The sequence below is a fragment of the Condylura cristata genome, unplaced genomic scaffold (assembly GCF_000260355.1).
Source record: "Condylura cristata isolate star-nosed mole 26May11 unplaced genomic scaffold, ConCri1.0 scaffold00034, whole genome shotgun sequence".
Classification (NCBI taxonomy): Eukaryota; Metazoa; Chordata; class Mammalia; order Eulipotyphla; family Talpidae; genus Condylura; species Condylura cristata.
This window is the reverse complement of record NW_004567135.1, coordinates 2844882-2859221: the sequence shown is the minus strand read 5'-3', so window position 1 is coordinate 2859221 and position 14340 is coordinate 2844882. Positions and strand designations below refer to the sequence as shown.

The window sequence follows — 14340 nt, the reverse complement described above, 5'->3', positions numbered from 1 at the left end:
GGATCGGAGACCCCTTTGGGGGCCGGGGCAGCTGGGGTCCCTTTGGGAGAGGGAGGAGTGGCAGCTGAAGGATCAGAGGCCCCTTTGGGGGATGGGGCAACCGGGAGCCCTTTGGGAGGTGGGGGAGCAGGGGCACCTCTGGGGGATGAGGCCGCTGGGGTCCCTTTGGGAGAGGGAGGAGCAGCGGCTGCGGTACTGGGGGCCCCTTTCGGGGAAGGAGTGGGAGACTGCTTCTTGGCTGGTGATCCTTTAGAGACTTGAGAAGAAAGACTGGAAGTCTCCACTGGAGAAGCAGGGGATGAGAGAGCTCCAGCGAGCGGATCAGGGCCAGCAGGCAAACGTGTAGAAGCAGGAGCAAGAGCTCCAGCAGCAGTAGTCGAAGCCTTCTTGGCCCGAGGTCTTTTAGACTGAGGAGACGCACTGTTTCCTGAGGGAGATGGAGCGTCAGCTAAGTGCGTGCCTTTGGCGGGCGCACCACTGTCCTCAACTGAGTGCCGCTCAGGAGAGGCAGCCACAGGTGCCAGGCCTGGAGTATGACAAATACCAGGGCTTTCCTTTGCTCCCTGAGGAGCAGCAGCTGGAGAGGCAGAAACGCTCTGGGGTGAGGAGGCCATAAGGCTACTTTCCGAGGTGGGAGGAATCAAAGGTAAAGCTGGACCCGTAGAAGTACGCTCTCCAGCCAGGAGGCCTGTGGGAGTGACAGAGACAGCTTCTTCTAGAAGAGCGCTGGCTGGGGCGGCAGGAGTGGAAGCATGCCTGGCAGCCGCAGAGGCAGCCCCAGCAGGGGCAGCACTTTCAAGGGCGCCCTTAGGAACAGGGGTGGCGGGGCCCAGGCTTGCACAGGGATCTGTCGGGGCGTTAACACCTACAGGAGCGGGAACAGCGCTGGCTGGCTTAGCTACAGGGAGTGTCTCTACAGGGCCTTTCCTTATTAACATGGCTTCAGGAGGCGAGATCTCCAGAGATGAGGGTGTGTTTTGGGGGAAGGAGGGACTTTTAGGGGTCACCGGGGCTAGTGGTAGTGAAGTAGGTTCTCTCTTGGTAGGGACTCCTGCCGGGGTGGGTGAGACAGGGGCGCCTATAGGAGACGCAGGTACGTCTTTCTGGGCTGGCAGCTTTACCGACACTGAAGCGGGGAGATTTCTAGAGCCCTCGGGGCATGGCAGAGGAGGGACTGACAGCCCCAGAGTAGCTGTCATTTGAGGAGCAGGTCGCTCCTTGGCAGTCACAGGTGCCAAGAGTGAGGCGGCATGAGAAGTGGCGTCCTCACTGTTTCTGCGACCTGATGGGACTGGAGGAGGGACACAAGTAGCCGCAGCGGAGGGGTTAGTCATCACAAGTGGGGCGGTAACAGAAGAAACAGGAATTTCTGCCAGGCCAGGACTAGCTGAAGAAGCTGGAATTTGGGCCACCAACGACTTCTGAGTGGTGTTAGGAGAACCTTTGATGAGAGAGGCTGAAGATAATGAGGGAGAGCTAGCTGCATCCAAAGAGACAGAAGGCCTGTAGGTGGCTACGCCAGTGAGAGCAGAGGAGCCTTTGTCAACAGACAGAGCCAGAGGGGAAGCTGGAGCCCCCGCTGCAGTAGCAGCCACGTTTCTAGAAGAGAAGGGAGGAATTACAGATCTCTGAGAAGAGTAAGAGGCTCCAGGGGCCCCCATGGAAGAATGAGCTGCAGAAACAGTGTTCCCTATAGGATCTGACAGGGCACTGGGGCCTGCTTGACAAGACTGGACAAAAGAACCAAGAGAACTCTGATGTAAAGTTGCAGAACGAGAGCTCGGAGAAGTGAGAAAAGCTGGAGGGATGCTGGGAGTCACAGGATTAGACTGACTTGAAAGAGATGGGGCAGCAGGTATACTGAGGCTTAAAAGATTCTGTGGGGAGGTCAGAGCTGAGGAAGTAGGGGTGCCTTTGACCTGAGGGGAAGTGACAGCAAGAGGCGTGGTGGTTGGTGTCTGAAAACAGGATATTCCAGATTGAACAGAGGCCACAGGAGCCACAAAATGGGAAGGAACAGCGCCGACCACACCCAGAGGGACGGGAGTACCTTTTGGACTAGGATCTACCTGAGAGGAGACTTCAACAGGAGAGGGCTTTGGTTCTGAGGGAGCAGTGGGAACTGACAGAGATTTCACTGACCCCAGGTTAGCTGCAGCAACTGGAGGTGAGCTGAGAGAGTGAGGAGGAAAAGCAGAGCTCTTCTGAACTGGGCGGGGAGCCAATGCCATCAGAGCCAAGGGAGCTGAGGGGGAATGGGCACCTTTCAGTGTTGGAGTCATCATGGGAGAGGCCAGAGCTAACGCAGCTGGGGAGATGGGAGGCCCTATTAGGTTTGGCAGGAAAACTGGGGTGTCGGGGGCAGCCCCCAAAGGCATGGCTGTCTCAGAGGAAGACTGGGGAAAAGGTCTTTCAAAAGAGGTCGCTGAGGCAATAGGAGCAGGAGAGAGGAATGGGGAAGGCTGGCTAGGGGTGGCTAGGGGGCACTGATGGGGTGGCAGCAGCGGGGAGGGCGAGGGGGCGAGGGTAGCTTCAGGCTGCCCCAAGGCAGCAGTGACACTCAAGGCCGAGGACACAGGGAGCACAGCTGGAGGGGAAAGCAAGAGAGGGAATGAGGAAGGGAAGGGAAGGAAAAAACAAAGGTGAGTGACGCAGCCCAACTTGGTGCCACATGCCTCAGGAAACATGGCTGTTCAATCTGAGAAGCCCCCCCCATCAGACAAAGGCGACAGCCACCCCCCCCAAGCACACCTCAGCCGGTCCAGCAAGGGCACACCCGTCCTGCCTCCGCCTCCCTCCTTTCCCAAGTTCCACCAAAACAAAGGACCGACTTCAGGGGGGAAACAGCCCCCCCTTCCACGACCCCCACCAGGCAACATAACTGCAGGACTGCACAGCCCTCCCGGCCCACTGAAACCTGAAACAAGGTAGCAGTGGTGGGAAGATGGGAAGCCAGAGCTGAGGGGGGGAGAGGGAGAAGTCTGTGCACGCTCGGCCTCCACGAGGTCAGGACCAGTCCGAGGGCGAGTTTTAGGACGGGCTCTCCCAATAACCCAGCTCTTCCCCAGGCACAAACTTCAGCACCGCATAAGGAGCATTAAATGCTAACACGGCCGCCCCCTGCGCTCAGGTCACTACCCCGAACCCCAACCCTAATGCCAGCCCGCCAGACAGCAACCTGCAGACTGCTGAGGCCTTCGGGCGTCAGGAGCCGGCTAGTCACAGGGGAGGGACGGACATGAGGCCGCCAGCCGCTGGCTGTGCTGGAGGGACGAGCGCTGGGCGCCCACCCGCCAGTCGGGCAGGGACGCCACTCTGGACACGGACAACACTCTGCACGGCTGTAAGGCAAGGCAGCGTGCCCGAGTGGCGGGAAAAGGCCACAGTCGCCGCCGAGAGCCGGCCGGGACCAGCTCCCACGCGCGACCCCCACGCGCCACCTGAGCCCGCCTTCGCTGCTGCTATGCTGCGATTCTTGAGGCTCCTACCTCAGAAGCGGCAGCGGCCCCACCAGTCATTTTCTGGAAAGCGGGTCAAGCCTCCGCATGGCAGGGAGCGAGGCTGTTGCAACGCGCCTAAGCTCGGCCTCCAGCCACGAAATCGAGCTGCCGAGAGGCCTGAGGCACTGACAGATGGGAGGCCGCGCGCCCCGGCTCGGCCTCCCCGCTTCTGCGGCAGCTGCACTAATCCCTCAGCGGCTAAAAGCAGGCGCGCGTCAGAAGCCGGGCTCGGGGCGACTCAGCCCGGCCGCGCTCCGGCCGCCGCGGCGACAGGTGGAGCAGCAGCGTCCCGCGGCTTCGGCGCCAGGCCGGCCCCCTCCCCGCCCCCCGGGCCGTGGCCACAGAACCCACCTGTCTCGGCCTGGGGCTGCGGCAGCTCCTGCTCGGTGGCAGGCACCGTCTCCGTGGCTTCGCCGGGCATTTCTGGAGGGAGAGAGAGGCCGAGTGGCCGCGAGGTTCTGCCGCACGCGCCGCGCGCTTGGGGATTCTGGGGGGCGCTTGTGAGAAAAGCGGGTGTCGCCCCCACCCCCGAACGGCCGAGTTCCGCGTCTCCCCAGCGCCTGCGGCCCGGACGAGCCCCGCCAAGGGCAGCGGCCGCCGGGGCCCGCGTCGCCACCCGCTTGTCACAATCACAGCGGTGGGAGGACTCCAAGGCTGTGACCCCGACACCTCCCCCGGCCCCTAGCGGAGCCGCCCCCAACAACAGACGCACCCCGCTTCCGTCCCCTCCGCCACAGCGGCTCCCCGACCCCTGGCGCGGGGCTCCGGGCCCGGCCCGCCGCCCTCCTGCTCCGTGGCCAGGACGCCAAGTGCAGAGCCCATTTTGTCCGGGAGCCCCGAGGCCGCCTCCTCAGGGCCGAGCAGAGGCCGACGGTCCCACAGGGCCCCCGGCTGTCCTTGGCGCTCAGTCCCCGGGCGTCTCAGCGCGTCAAATAGGCAGATGGGCGCGGATAGAGAGCGGTGGCGAAGACGACACTTACTGTGAGGGGAACGCGGAACCAAGATGGCGGCGGAGAGAGCGAACGAGAGCGTGACCCACGCCTGTGGCAGGGAGAAGCCTGGCGGGGGGCGGGGCCAGGGTTCGATTCCGGGTCAGGAGCGGCCGGAGTCACTTCCTCTGACGAGGGGCCGGTCGGGCAGTTCCTGCGGGGCGGGCCAGTCTAAATAAGGGTAGGAATGCGGGCCCCGCGCGCGGGCCTGGCCAGCGTGCTCGCAGCTATCCGCAGATAGCCCCCTCCCGGCTCGAGTCGAGGCCGTTTTAATACCCGAAGAGAAAATGTTGAGAGGGGCACCTTCTTTCGCCCTCCGGTGAGCAAAGTGGCCACAGCGATGTGATAGCGATTTCCCTTTCGCAAATGCGGGAGACAAGAGGGCGTGAAATAATAGGGAAGGCCCCGGTTGGTCACACCCGCGGAGGGAGCAGCGACTGCGCTGAGCCTGTTGCGTTTGGATGCATAATGTAGCCCAACTTTGAAAGGGTTTCATGGCGGAGAGTCGCTCCTGCAGCCTGAGGAACGCAGGCGACAGTCCCTGGGCCTGCCATCAGAGCACTTGGAGAGCCTTCACCTTGCTGTTTCACGCCAGGGCTCCAGGACACCATGTTGAGAACCCAGGCTTTACTCAGGATTCTTGACTATGGAAATCAGCGGTGTGCTAATGCGAGGTCGAGACCCCCCCACACTGAGCTCTACCAAAGGACTAAACCACTGCTACCCGGATCACCTACCTAACACTATTTGACCCAGCGGCTTTCAGGCAGTTGTGGCTGCTTTTAAGGGAAGCCGTGAACACTTCACATATTATGAAAGCTTCTAAAATTTTTGACCTGTACTATGGTGAAATGAGGATTAGGATGGTGAACTGGGAATAAAAAATAATGGTGTTTACCAGGAGTGAGAAATTCTGAAATTCTCTTCAGACAGGAGAGATGACATTGTAATTAAGAACATGGACCTGAAGCCTGGCCTTCAATAGAAAAGGTCAGGGCCTCTCCTCTCTGCGGGCACCGGGTAGTCTCCGTCCTATCAAGCTACCACCTGCCACTACAGCATGGTCTGTCCTTGGCTGCCTGTTCTGCTCCCCACTGTCTCTGGTGAATCCGCTCATCCCCTGCACCCTCTGGCCTACTACACTCCAGTTCTTGTACACACAAATAAGTAAAATAGATCTTAAAAAATAAAAGGCCAACATGGAGTGTTGTGAATTGTTTCACAGCTGTAAAACAATTAACCAAAAAAACAAAAAACAAGCAAAAAAAAAAAAAAACCCAGCAAAAGCCAATTATCCCCTTAGGTAAATAAACTACATTTATTTTGACCATTCCCATTTCTCATCAAGGCCAATAACTTCTCTCCTTAATGATTTGACAAAGTAAGATATTCCCCCCTTATAATCACACATGACTGGATTGTTTCTGTAATTCTTCTATGTGAATTGGCAAATCAAAGAATAGGGAAGTGAGTCCTCTTTGAGCAGGTTTTTGCTATTTTCAAGGACTATTTACTGTGTTAAATGAACATAGCATATTCAATGGTAAAGTGTTAAGACAATTGAGATGCTAGACATTTATGAAGTTACTGGAAGGTTACACCATCTCTTGTTGCTACCATTCCAATCTTTGCACCCTTAAGTTGGACTAATGAGTCTAAGCTATCTTGTGCTGACCCACTATTTTCCAGATCTGAAGAATGAACAATGTACAGTAAACAAGCTCAAACAACAAGGGATTTTATACAATAATCTTTAATATTTTTTCTTAAAAAATTAGAAAAGAAAGAAATGTAAGGCATTTCAGTGGGTTGACTGCTTTACACAGTGTCTGCAGTATAAGCCAAAAGATAAAAGACTTCAAGGCTATAAACAATGGTAAAGGAAATACAAAGGGAAAACTCTCACAAGTTATGAAAAGCACCAGCTTCTCATGTTTATAGAAGACAAAATGTAAACCAGAAAAGTTTTGTTTGGTTGTAAAAGCCAGCAAAAGAAAGATAAACCTTCAGAATCTGTCACACAAAATCAAATATGGAAGAAATGAACCTTAAAAATATCGAGATATATACAAGTCTAAGTGTCTTGACAAGACCTGTTGTCTCCACAACAGGTTTTTATGTTGGAGTTGGTTACTTTTTTCTAAGTTGCTTTTTTTTCTTTTTAAAGATTTATTTATTATTGCATACAAGATCTGTGGTATAGGCCAGAGATGTGTGTGGGGGAAGGTGGGAGTGGGGTGGGGCTGGAGTGAGAGGTTTCAGCAGAGACAGGGTGGGATGTTCCCCACCCTTTCAGGCAGATGGACTGAAACACACTGCTGAGGGAGCAGCTGGGAGACAGGATAGGTCTGCTGATCCTGGGGGTCACTCCCTGGCCAGAGACTGAACTCATGTTTTGGTGGCTACAGAGTTTCACCCCTGCCACCAAAGAGGCCCTTCTAAATTGCTTTTTAATGGCAGATTAATCCAGTTGTTCTGTGGGGGAAGAATTTAGGAGCTGAAATTGTAATAGCTGTAACTACTCCTCCCCACATTCTACTCCCCTTAGCAGTGCACTGGTAGATCTGCCTGCTCTGCTCCCCACTCTGTCTCATGTTGGATGCAGGAACTAGATGGAGGTTATTAATTTTTGGTGGCTTTAGACGCCCAGTTTAAATGAGTTTTAAAAACGGGTGGTGAGTGAGGCGTGGCCTGACCAATAAAAATATCAGTAAGAAAATTAGGAAGTGAATTACTGAACACACTCTAGATAAAACAACTCAAGTGACCAAGACTTAAAAGAGAAAGCTCTCATTCGCCTAGAATATTCACTCAGAAATAGGATGTATCCAGTGAGCTCATTTACTTCTATATATGGCAACTGGTAGAACTGAATCTTTGTACCAGAAGTCAGAAATATCTATAATATTAATTTTTACAATTTGTCTGAAATCACTTATTCCTCTCTTTAGTCCTCTTTCCAGAAAGCTTGGTCTCAGCAGTCTTTTCACCCTAATTATTTTTCAAGAAAAGGACATTTTACTTTGAATATTAAGACACATACATGTGTCTGCTATATGTATTAAATGGTCTTAAAGTACTTGATTCTTGAAGATGGAAGAGATCCACTTTGGTTTGAGGAGAGTTTTTGTCTTCAGAAGTCTTTTTGTAAATCTAAAATAGAACAGACTTTTATCAAACGACTGTAGAGGAAAGAAAACATTTGTTTTCACATTCTGATTTGCTTATTTCTCCCATTAAATTCACATCACAAATGTGAAATACTTTCAGCCCCTTGCACCACCAGGGAGGCCCCACTACTCTTAACTATCACACATATTATCCAAAAAAAAAAAAGAGGGGAGTTTCTCTTCTGTTGCATTACAAGTTTTTCAGATATCTAGTAATCTGATGAATATCCACTGCAGACTTTTTTCCTTGGCTCCACCCATATGCTCTGTGGGTCTCTCTTATTCAAAGAAGTCTTCCTTTGACATTGCTATCGTCTTAATTACCTCCACCAGTCCTGTATCCAACAGTATTTTATCAGTTCCTAATGCATTTGACACTTGATAATCTCCTTGAAACTTTCTGGCTTCTATGCGTTTCTTATCTTCATTTCTAAATCATCATCAAGTTTCTAGGATGGCTCCAGTGTCTGCGCCCACTGAAATCTTTAGTGTTCCTGTCCTAATGTAATAAGCCGGTTGGCCTCTTGGACTGTAAATCTGTGGCCAGATTTATCTTTATATAGGGCACCTCCTCAAAAACTGTTAATAGCTTTCCTGTCTCTACTGAACCCCAAACTTTTAGATTAAAACTAAAGGCCTATCTCCTGTGGCTTCAGCCTGCTGCTTCCACCACTTCCTGACACAGCTTTTCCAGACGAGCTGTGTTACTCAATGGCCGCCAAAGTGACCTGATGCTTTTCTGTTTCTATGTCTCTGCTCCTCCTGGTCCTTCAAGAATGAATAACCCGCTTCCTTTCCCACTCCTGTAGCCTCATCTCATCCAGTCTTTGCGTGTGGAAATGCCAAGCAAACCTCAAGGTGTGGTACTTTGGCACTGTGGCTCAGAGTTAGTATGGCAGCTCACTGAAAGGAGTTCAAACACTACCCTTCTTACAGAAATCTCTTCAGATTCTCTATCAGATTTCTTTCTTAGCATCTTGTACTTCCTCATTTTCTACCAGAGCAAGGAAGTATGGAATTCATCTTTGTTTCCCTCATCGAACCTGGCACATAGAGGTGTTCAAGGAATTTGTGTTGAAAGGAATTAAGAGACCTCAGTTTTCAAAACAATGAGGCTAGTAAGATAATTCAATAACATCGGGGGAAGGGCAAAGACTAGAGCTCTAAAAAAATTGCTCACTAGCTGGATGGTTTAAACTGTCCATATTAACACATAAACAGATGAAGGGACAGGTATACAGTCTTACCACTCTTCTTGAGAAGTTCTCCTTTTCGGGATTTATCCAGGTTTTCAAGAAACTGTTCAAAAACTTTTACATAAGGAGCTAGACTGGTCTTCTTATAATCTAAATTATGAAAATCATGTATTATAATTATCATTTTGGCAGCAAGAATAACATGAACGTATAACCGTAAGTTTCTTAGATGAATTCTCTAGAACAGTGCTGTCTAATAGAAATATTAGGTTCAATTATCTAAGCTTTCCAATATTAGGTTCAATTATCTAAGTTTCCCAATAACCTGAACCATGATAGTTGTAAAAGCATATTTTGATTTTGTTCTAAATTTTTATATATGTATTTTCTTACAATAACTAAACATATACCAAGGAAATAGTTTAGTTTGGGATTAACCTGGTAGTACCTTGAAACTTTAATTCAAGATTGTAAGATTCTTGGATCTAGGTCAGTATATTTATTTCATCACTGTGGAACACAGAACAGGCACCTAAATTAATTATTTAAATAAATGTTTACTAACTGCCTACTATTAAGTACTATGCCAAATTCTAAAAAAGTATAGCCATACTACTTTTTATCAAGAAGTTCTTAAATGAATTTGAAAAACAAGTCCTATATGTAGAAAACAATGTATAATTAAAGTACAGGTATATGAATAATTATGAGTCCAAAGAACTGATCAATCAATGTTGATTGAGGGAGGTATAAACTGGGTCTCAGAACAGATATAACTGAATAGAGTTAGAGAGTGGAGAACTTCCAGGATTTGGCAAGTAAAAGGAAAGACGCAAATGGCACTGATATGAAAAAGGGCAAGGAGTAAAATCATAGAAACCAGTTATAATAAACTTAAATAGCACTAGTCCAATCTCCTGCCACTTATTAAGCATCCCTGACTGATCGATGGATACTAGTGTATTTATGAATACTTGAAACAACGTGTTGTTCAGGGTATTTTTTTTTTAAGATTTATTTCATTTATTTATGCATACAAGAGCTGGGGTGTAGGCCAGAGGTGTAGGGGGAGAAGGGGCATGTGTATGAGAGGATTCCCTAGAGACAGAGTGGGAAGCTAAACAGGTGGCTAAATGAAACACACTGCTGAGGGGAGCAGCGGGGAGACAGGAGAGGTCTGCTGCGCCCAGAGGGGGTCCCTCCCTGGCCGGGGACTGACTCATGCTGCAGTGGCTGGTGATAGCTTCATAGTGCTGAGATCCAACCCCTTGTGCCACAGGGAGGCTTACAAAGTACTTTTCAACTCAAATTTGATTCAATGGTATCATTTATGCAATTCATGAACAAAGGACAGAAACATTACCATAACATCATCTATTACTGAGCTGGATTCAGGATAAACACTGGTCCACTGGAGGCTGAATCTGAGGAGTATTAATTCTTGCAGTGCAGAAGGTATCTATATAAATAGCCATGTTCAAGTAAGACTGACATATTAACCTACCTCTGATTCTATGTTTGACATCAGATTCAGCTTTGTCCTCTTTTTCCTCTTCATTAGCAGAAATGACACCCAATTCATGACAGATAGAGCTACAAGTAATAGAATAAGGGGATTTTAAAGTTGGTTTGCAATCATTATTACCTAATGTATGACTACCACAAGATTTTCTGTGAAAAAAATTGCGTTCCACTAAATTTGGGATATTTTATTTATTTTAAAGATTTATTTATGAATACAGAACTGGGGTACAGGCCAGAGGTACAGGGGTGGTGACAGGATTCACCAGTTAGAGTTGGGGGCAGAACAGGCAGACTGATGAAGTTCACTGCTGAGAGGAGTAGTGGGGAGACAGGAGAGATCTGCTGCACCCTGTGGGGCAGCTCCCTGGCTGGGGACTGATTTTAGGTGATGTTGCAGTGGCTCTTCTTAGTGGTAGCACTGAGACTTATCCCCTAGGCCACCAGGCAAGTCCAAATTTGGGCTATTTTACACTTTATCTTAGCCCCAAAAGGCTGAGAAGTGATACCAAATTTGGGATATTTTAAAACTCATAATCTTCAATTTTTCCATGCACATCAGCATATGAGACTGGGAAATCTTGCAGTAAAGAAAATCTGTTTAGGTAAGCATTTCCCAAGTTTATTAATCTTTCTCTTGCATACTAGCAGCTGAATCTTGTGTACTGTGGAACTGAGTTCTGGGGAACCCTACTAGAACAACATCGTATCATCTCAGGGTAGCTGCCTCTCTGGAATCTAATCCAACCTACCTCAAATTCAGAACAACAATTACAAACAAATATCTCGAATGATCTGGAACATACCTTATGGTGGGAACAGTGAATGGGTCAAACTGTTCCACTTTCTGTAAATCAATAGGCACAGAAATACGACCTGTAAGAATCAAAATTTACAAACTGATGATGTGGGATAGGAATCACAAAGACAATCTCCTATGAGTTATTTTTGGTTAAAATGTTAATTTAAGGATATGAAAAAGATAATCTGCTAAGAACAATGTTTAAAAATACAAATTAAAAGTGCTTTTATATTAACTTTCCCTCTTAAAATCTCTTAAAACAGGCCCTCCCTGGTGGCACAGCGGGTTAAAGCACAGCACTAAGAATCTAAAGCCGCTTCTGCATGAGTTCGATTCCCGCCTGCCCCGGAGGTGACCACAGGGCGCGGCAGACCTCTCCTGACCCGCCCGCTGCTCCCCTCAGCAGTGTACTTCGTCGATCTGCCTGTTCTGCTCCCCACTCTGTCTCTGGTGAAGCCTCTCGCCGCCCCTGAGCCTCTGGCCTGTCCCCCAGTTCTGTATGCACAATAAATCTTAAAAAAAAAAAAATCTCTTAAAACACCAGAGACAGGTGTGAAACTGTCTGCTGTTAACCCACTGTCCTTGCCTACTTTTATTTTCACTCCCTATTCCTAAAATGTTAGAACAAAAACTAATTTTCATTTTTCCATTTCCCTTACTTTCTTTACATAGTACCTGTTTTTGGGTGAACACTAAATGGGCTCTTCAGTAAGTGATTGATCCCTTTACTAACGTTGACATCCAGCCGTGGAAAACAGTATTGCAGCATTACCTCCAACTCAAGCCATGGTCCACACTTTTCATTTTTGCTGTTATTCTGAAAGCAGATGCATGGGGGTCAGTAGGAATTTTTGAGGTTTCATTAAAGGTGGTTCAAAATTAATCTTCGACAATCTTTGACTAAGGAAAAACCAGAATTTAATTAAGAACTGAATTAGTGCAGTTCTTGTTCAAGACTGCTAGCCCGTGTCTATGCAGGTGTTTTTTTCCTCACAATTTCCATGAACAACTTCCGTTTAAAAGCAGCAGCTCTCCAGCTCTCCGACCTCCTTTTCCTAACCTGTTCTTTTTAAAGGCCCTCCCTGGTGGTGCAATGGGTGGAATGTAGCACTGCAGGCTGGCCGCAGCCACGTCAGTGAGTTCAACCCTGCCCTGGAGGTGACCCACAGGGTGCAGCAAACCTCTCCTGACCCACCCACTGCTCCCCTCAGCAGTGTACTTTGTTGATCTGCCTGTTCTGCTCCCCACTGTCTGTGGTGAAGCCTCTTACCCCTCTGCACATCTAGCTTATACCCCAGTTCTGTATGCATAAATAAATACATCTTTAAAAAAAACCAACAAAACCTGTTCTTTTTAAAATGTGAGGGGGAAAAAAAGAATTGATTATATTTGTAATATAGATTTTAATGGAATATACCTGGCATTTGCTGGCTGTTTTCTTTAAATGCTCCCAACGTTGAAGTGAATTGTGATGCTTTTGAAAGCCACACAGAAGTTCTTCATGAATTGGTAAGAGGTCATTAAGGAACACATTTATTTAGGGCACATGAGCAACAATTTACTTTCAGTAATAACCACAAGGATATAGAAAGTGTATGAGAAAACGGTTATATTTTCTAAAATATTAAATACATATTCTTAAATAATTCCCCTCTAAGACAGAAAGAACACCCAATTGGCACTTTAAAAAAAATTATTTATGTTTACAAGAGCTGTGGTGTAGGCCAGCAATGTGGGTGGTGGGTGAGAGGATTCACTAGAGAGCAGAACAGGCTGACTGATAGGTACACTGCTGAGGGGAGCAGCTGGTGAGACATTAGAGGTCTGCCACACCATGTGGGTCACTCCCTGGACAGGGATCCAACTCATGCTGCAGTGGCTTCGGATAGCTTCATTGTGCTATGCTTCATTTAACCCGGTGCCCTCCAGGGAGGGCCCCAAAATGACACATTTTAAAGGAAAAGTTTCCTCTGGTCTATATATGTTTTGATTCTTTAAATAGCCATGAATTCTAGAAGGATCAGCCTGCCCTGGTGGCAGAGCAGGTTAAAGCACAGCATTACAAAGCTAAAACTACTTCAGGATGAGTTTGATTCCCGGCCAGGGACGTGACACCCATGGTGCGGCAGACCTCTTGTGACCCGTCCGCTGCTCCCCTCAGCAGTGTACCGTGTTCAATCAGCCTGCTCCCCACTCTGACTCTGGTGGGGAATGTTTTCACCATTCCTGCACCTCTGGCCCACACCCCAGTTCTGTATGCAGAAATAAATACATCTTGAAATGACCTTCTTACTGTATTAGAGAGGAAATACAAAAATTTAGAAGCACAGATGTTTTATGTAACAAAGATTGTATAAAAACACTATGATGTTATGCTCATGTTCTACCGACAGTCTCAGTACAAGCTGCTCACACAGAAATGGGCTTGGGAAAGGATATTTTCAGGAACAAGGGCTAAAATCTTATCCCAGCTTGCTTTATTTTCAAGAATATCTTGATCAATCAAGGCATATTTTTCGAAGTATTTTTTTATTATGTCTACGGATTTTCTGTAGAAATAACAATAACATAGTCCCAACACTGTCAGCAACACACATACCACAGCTTTTGCTGCCGCTCGAAGCCTCGCACTTCACTGAATTTTTAGGTTTTAGTTAGGTAAAGGCGAATAATAAAACTGTCAAAGTTAGGGTTAGGAGAGATACTTGAGACACTATTCTAGGTGGGACGAGAATTCTTAGAATACAAGAGATATTTACTTCTTAAGTGCCTAACTTCAAAAGATAACAGCGTCATGATAGGGCACAAGGGTGGAAAGCACAAAGCCAGCACAAGACAGCAGCGTGTCAATTCTAGAACGTGGGTCTTTCTCTGAACTGCTTCTTTCAACATCGAATCAACTCTATCGCTCAGCAATCTGGACACAGACTTGATAGCTGCTATTGTATTTAATCTCTGCACAACTCTGGAGATGGGCACATGTCCTTCTCATCACACAGAGATAGGAAGGGGACTCGGATATTTTATCAAGGCCACAGTAAGTGGCAAAATCCAGACATTCACTCCTAGCAGTGCTCAGTTCAATGGAAAGAGTGAGTTTTTATGAGTTGGGAGCCAGCAGACTGGGATAGCAGCTGAATCTTGTGTACTGTGGAACTGAGT

At 48.1% G+C, this 14340-nt stretch overlaps 2 protein-coding genes across 3 annotated transcripts in view; both read right to left on the bottom strand.

Moving 5' to 3' along the window:
• Nucleotides 1-4638, bottom strand: part of NACA (nascent polypeptide-associated complex alpha subunit) — a 10546-nt gene extending 5908 nt beyond the window's left edge. The window contains exons 1-2 of one of the 2 annotated variants that reach the window (XM_004692622.2): nt 4481-4638; nt 3852-3923 (exon numbers count right to left, since the gene is read on the bottom strand). In XM_004692622.2, coding sequence (XP_004692679.1) covers nt 3852-3921 — 70 coding nt within the window. In that variant the 5' untranslated portion in view covers nt 3922-3923; nt 4481-4638. Of the gene's footprint in view, nt 1-3851; nt 3924-4212; nt 4232-4480 lie in introns of those variants that run through there. The other variant, XM_012732572.1, reaches the window with a different exon arrangement.
• Nucleotides 4639-6827: 2189 nt separating this feature from the next.
• Nucleotides 6828-14340, bottom strand: part of PRIM1 (primase, DNA, polypeptide 1 (49kDa)) — a 15535-nt gene continuing 8022 nt past the window's right edge. Inside the window, exons 5-11 of the mRNA XM_004692432.2 lie at nt 13618-13727; nt 12596-12687; nt 11854-11995; nt 11183-11252; nt 10360-10448; nt 8907-9005; nt 6828-7642 (exon numbers count right to left, since the gene is read on the bottom strand). Coding sequence (XP_004692489.1) covers nt 7623-7642; nt 8907-9005; nt 10360-10448; nt 11183-11252; nt 11854-11995; nt 12596-12687; nt 13618-13727 — 622 coding nt within the window. The 3' untranslated portion in view covers nt 6828-7622. The remainder of the gene's footprint in view (nt 7643-8906; nt 9006-10359; nt 10449-11182; nt 11253-11853; nt 11996-12595; nt 12688-13617; nt 13728-14340) is intronic.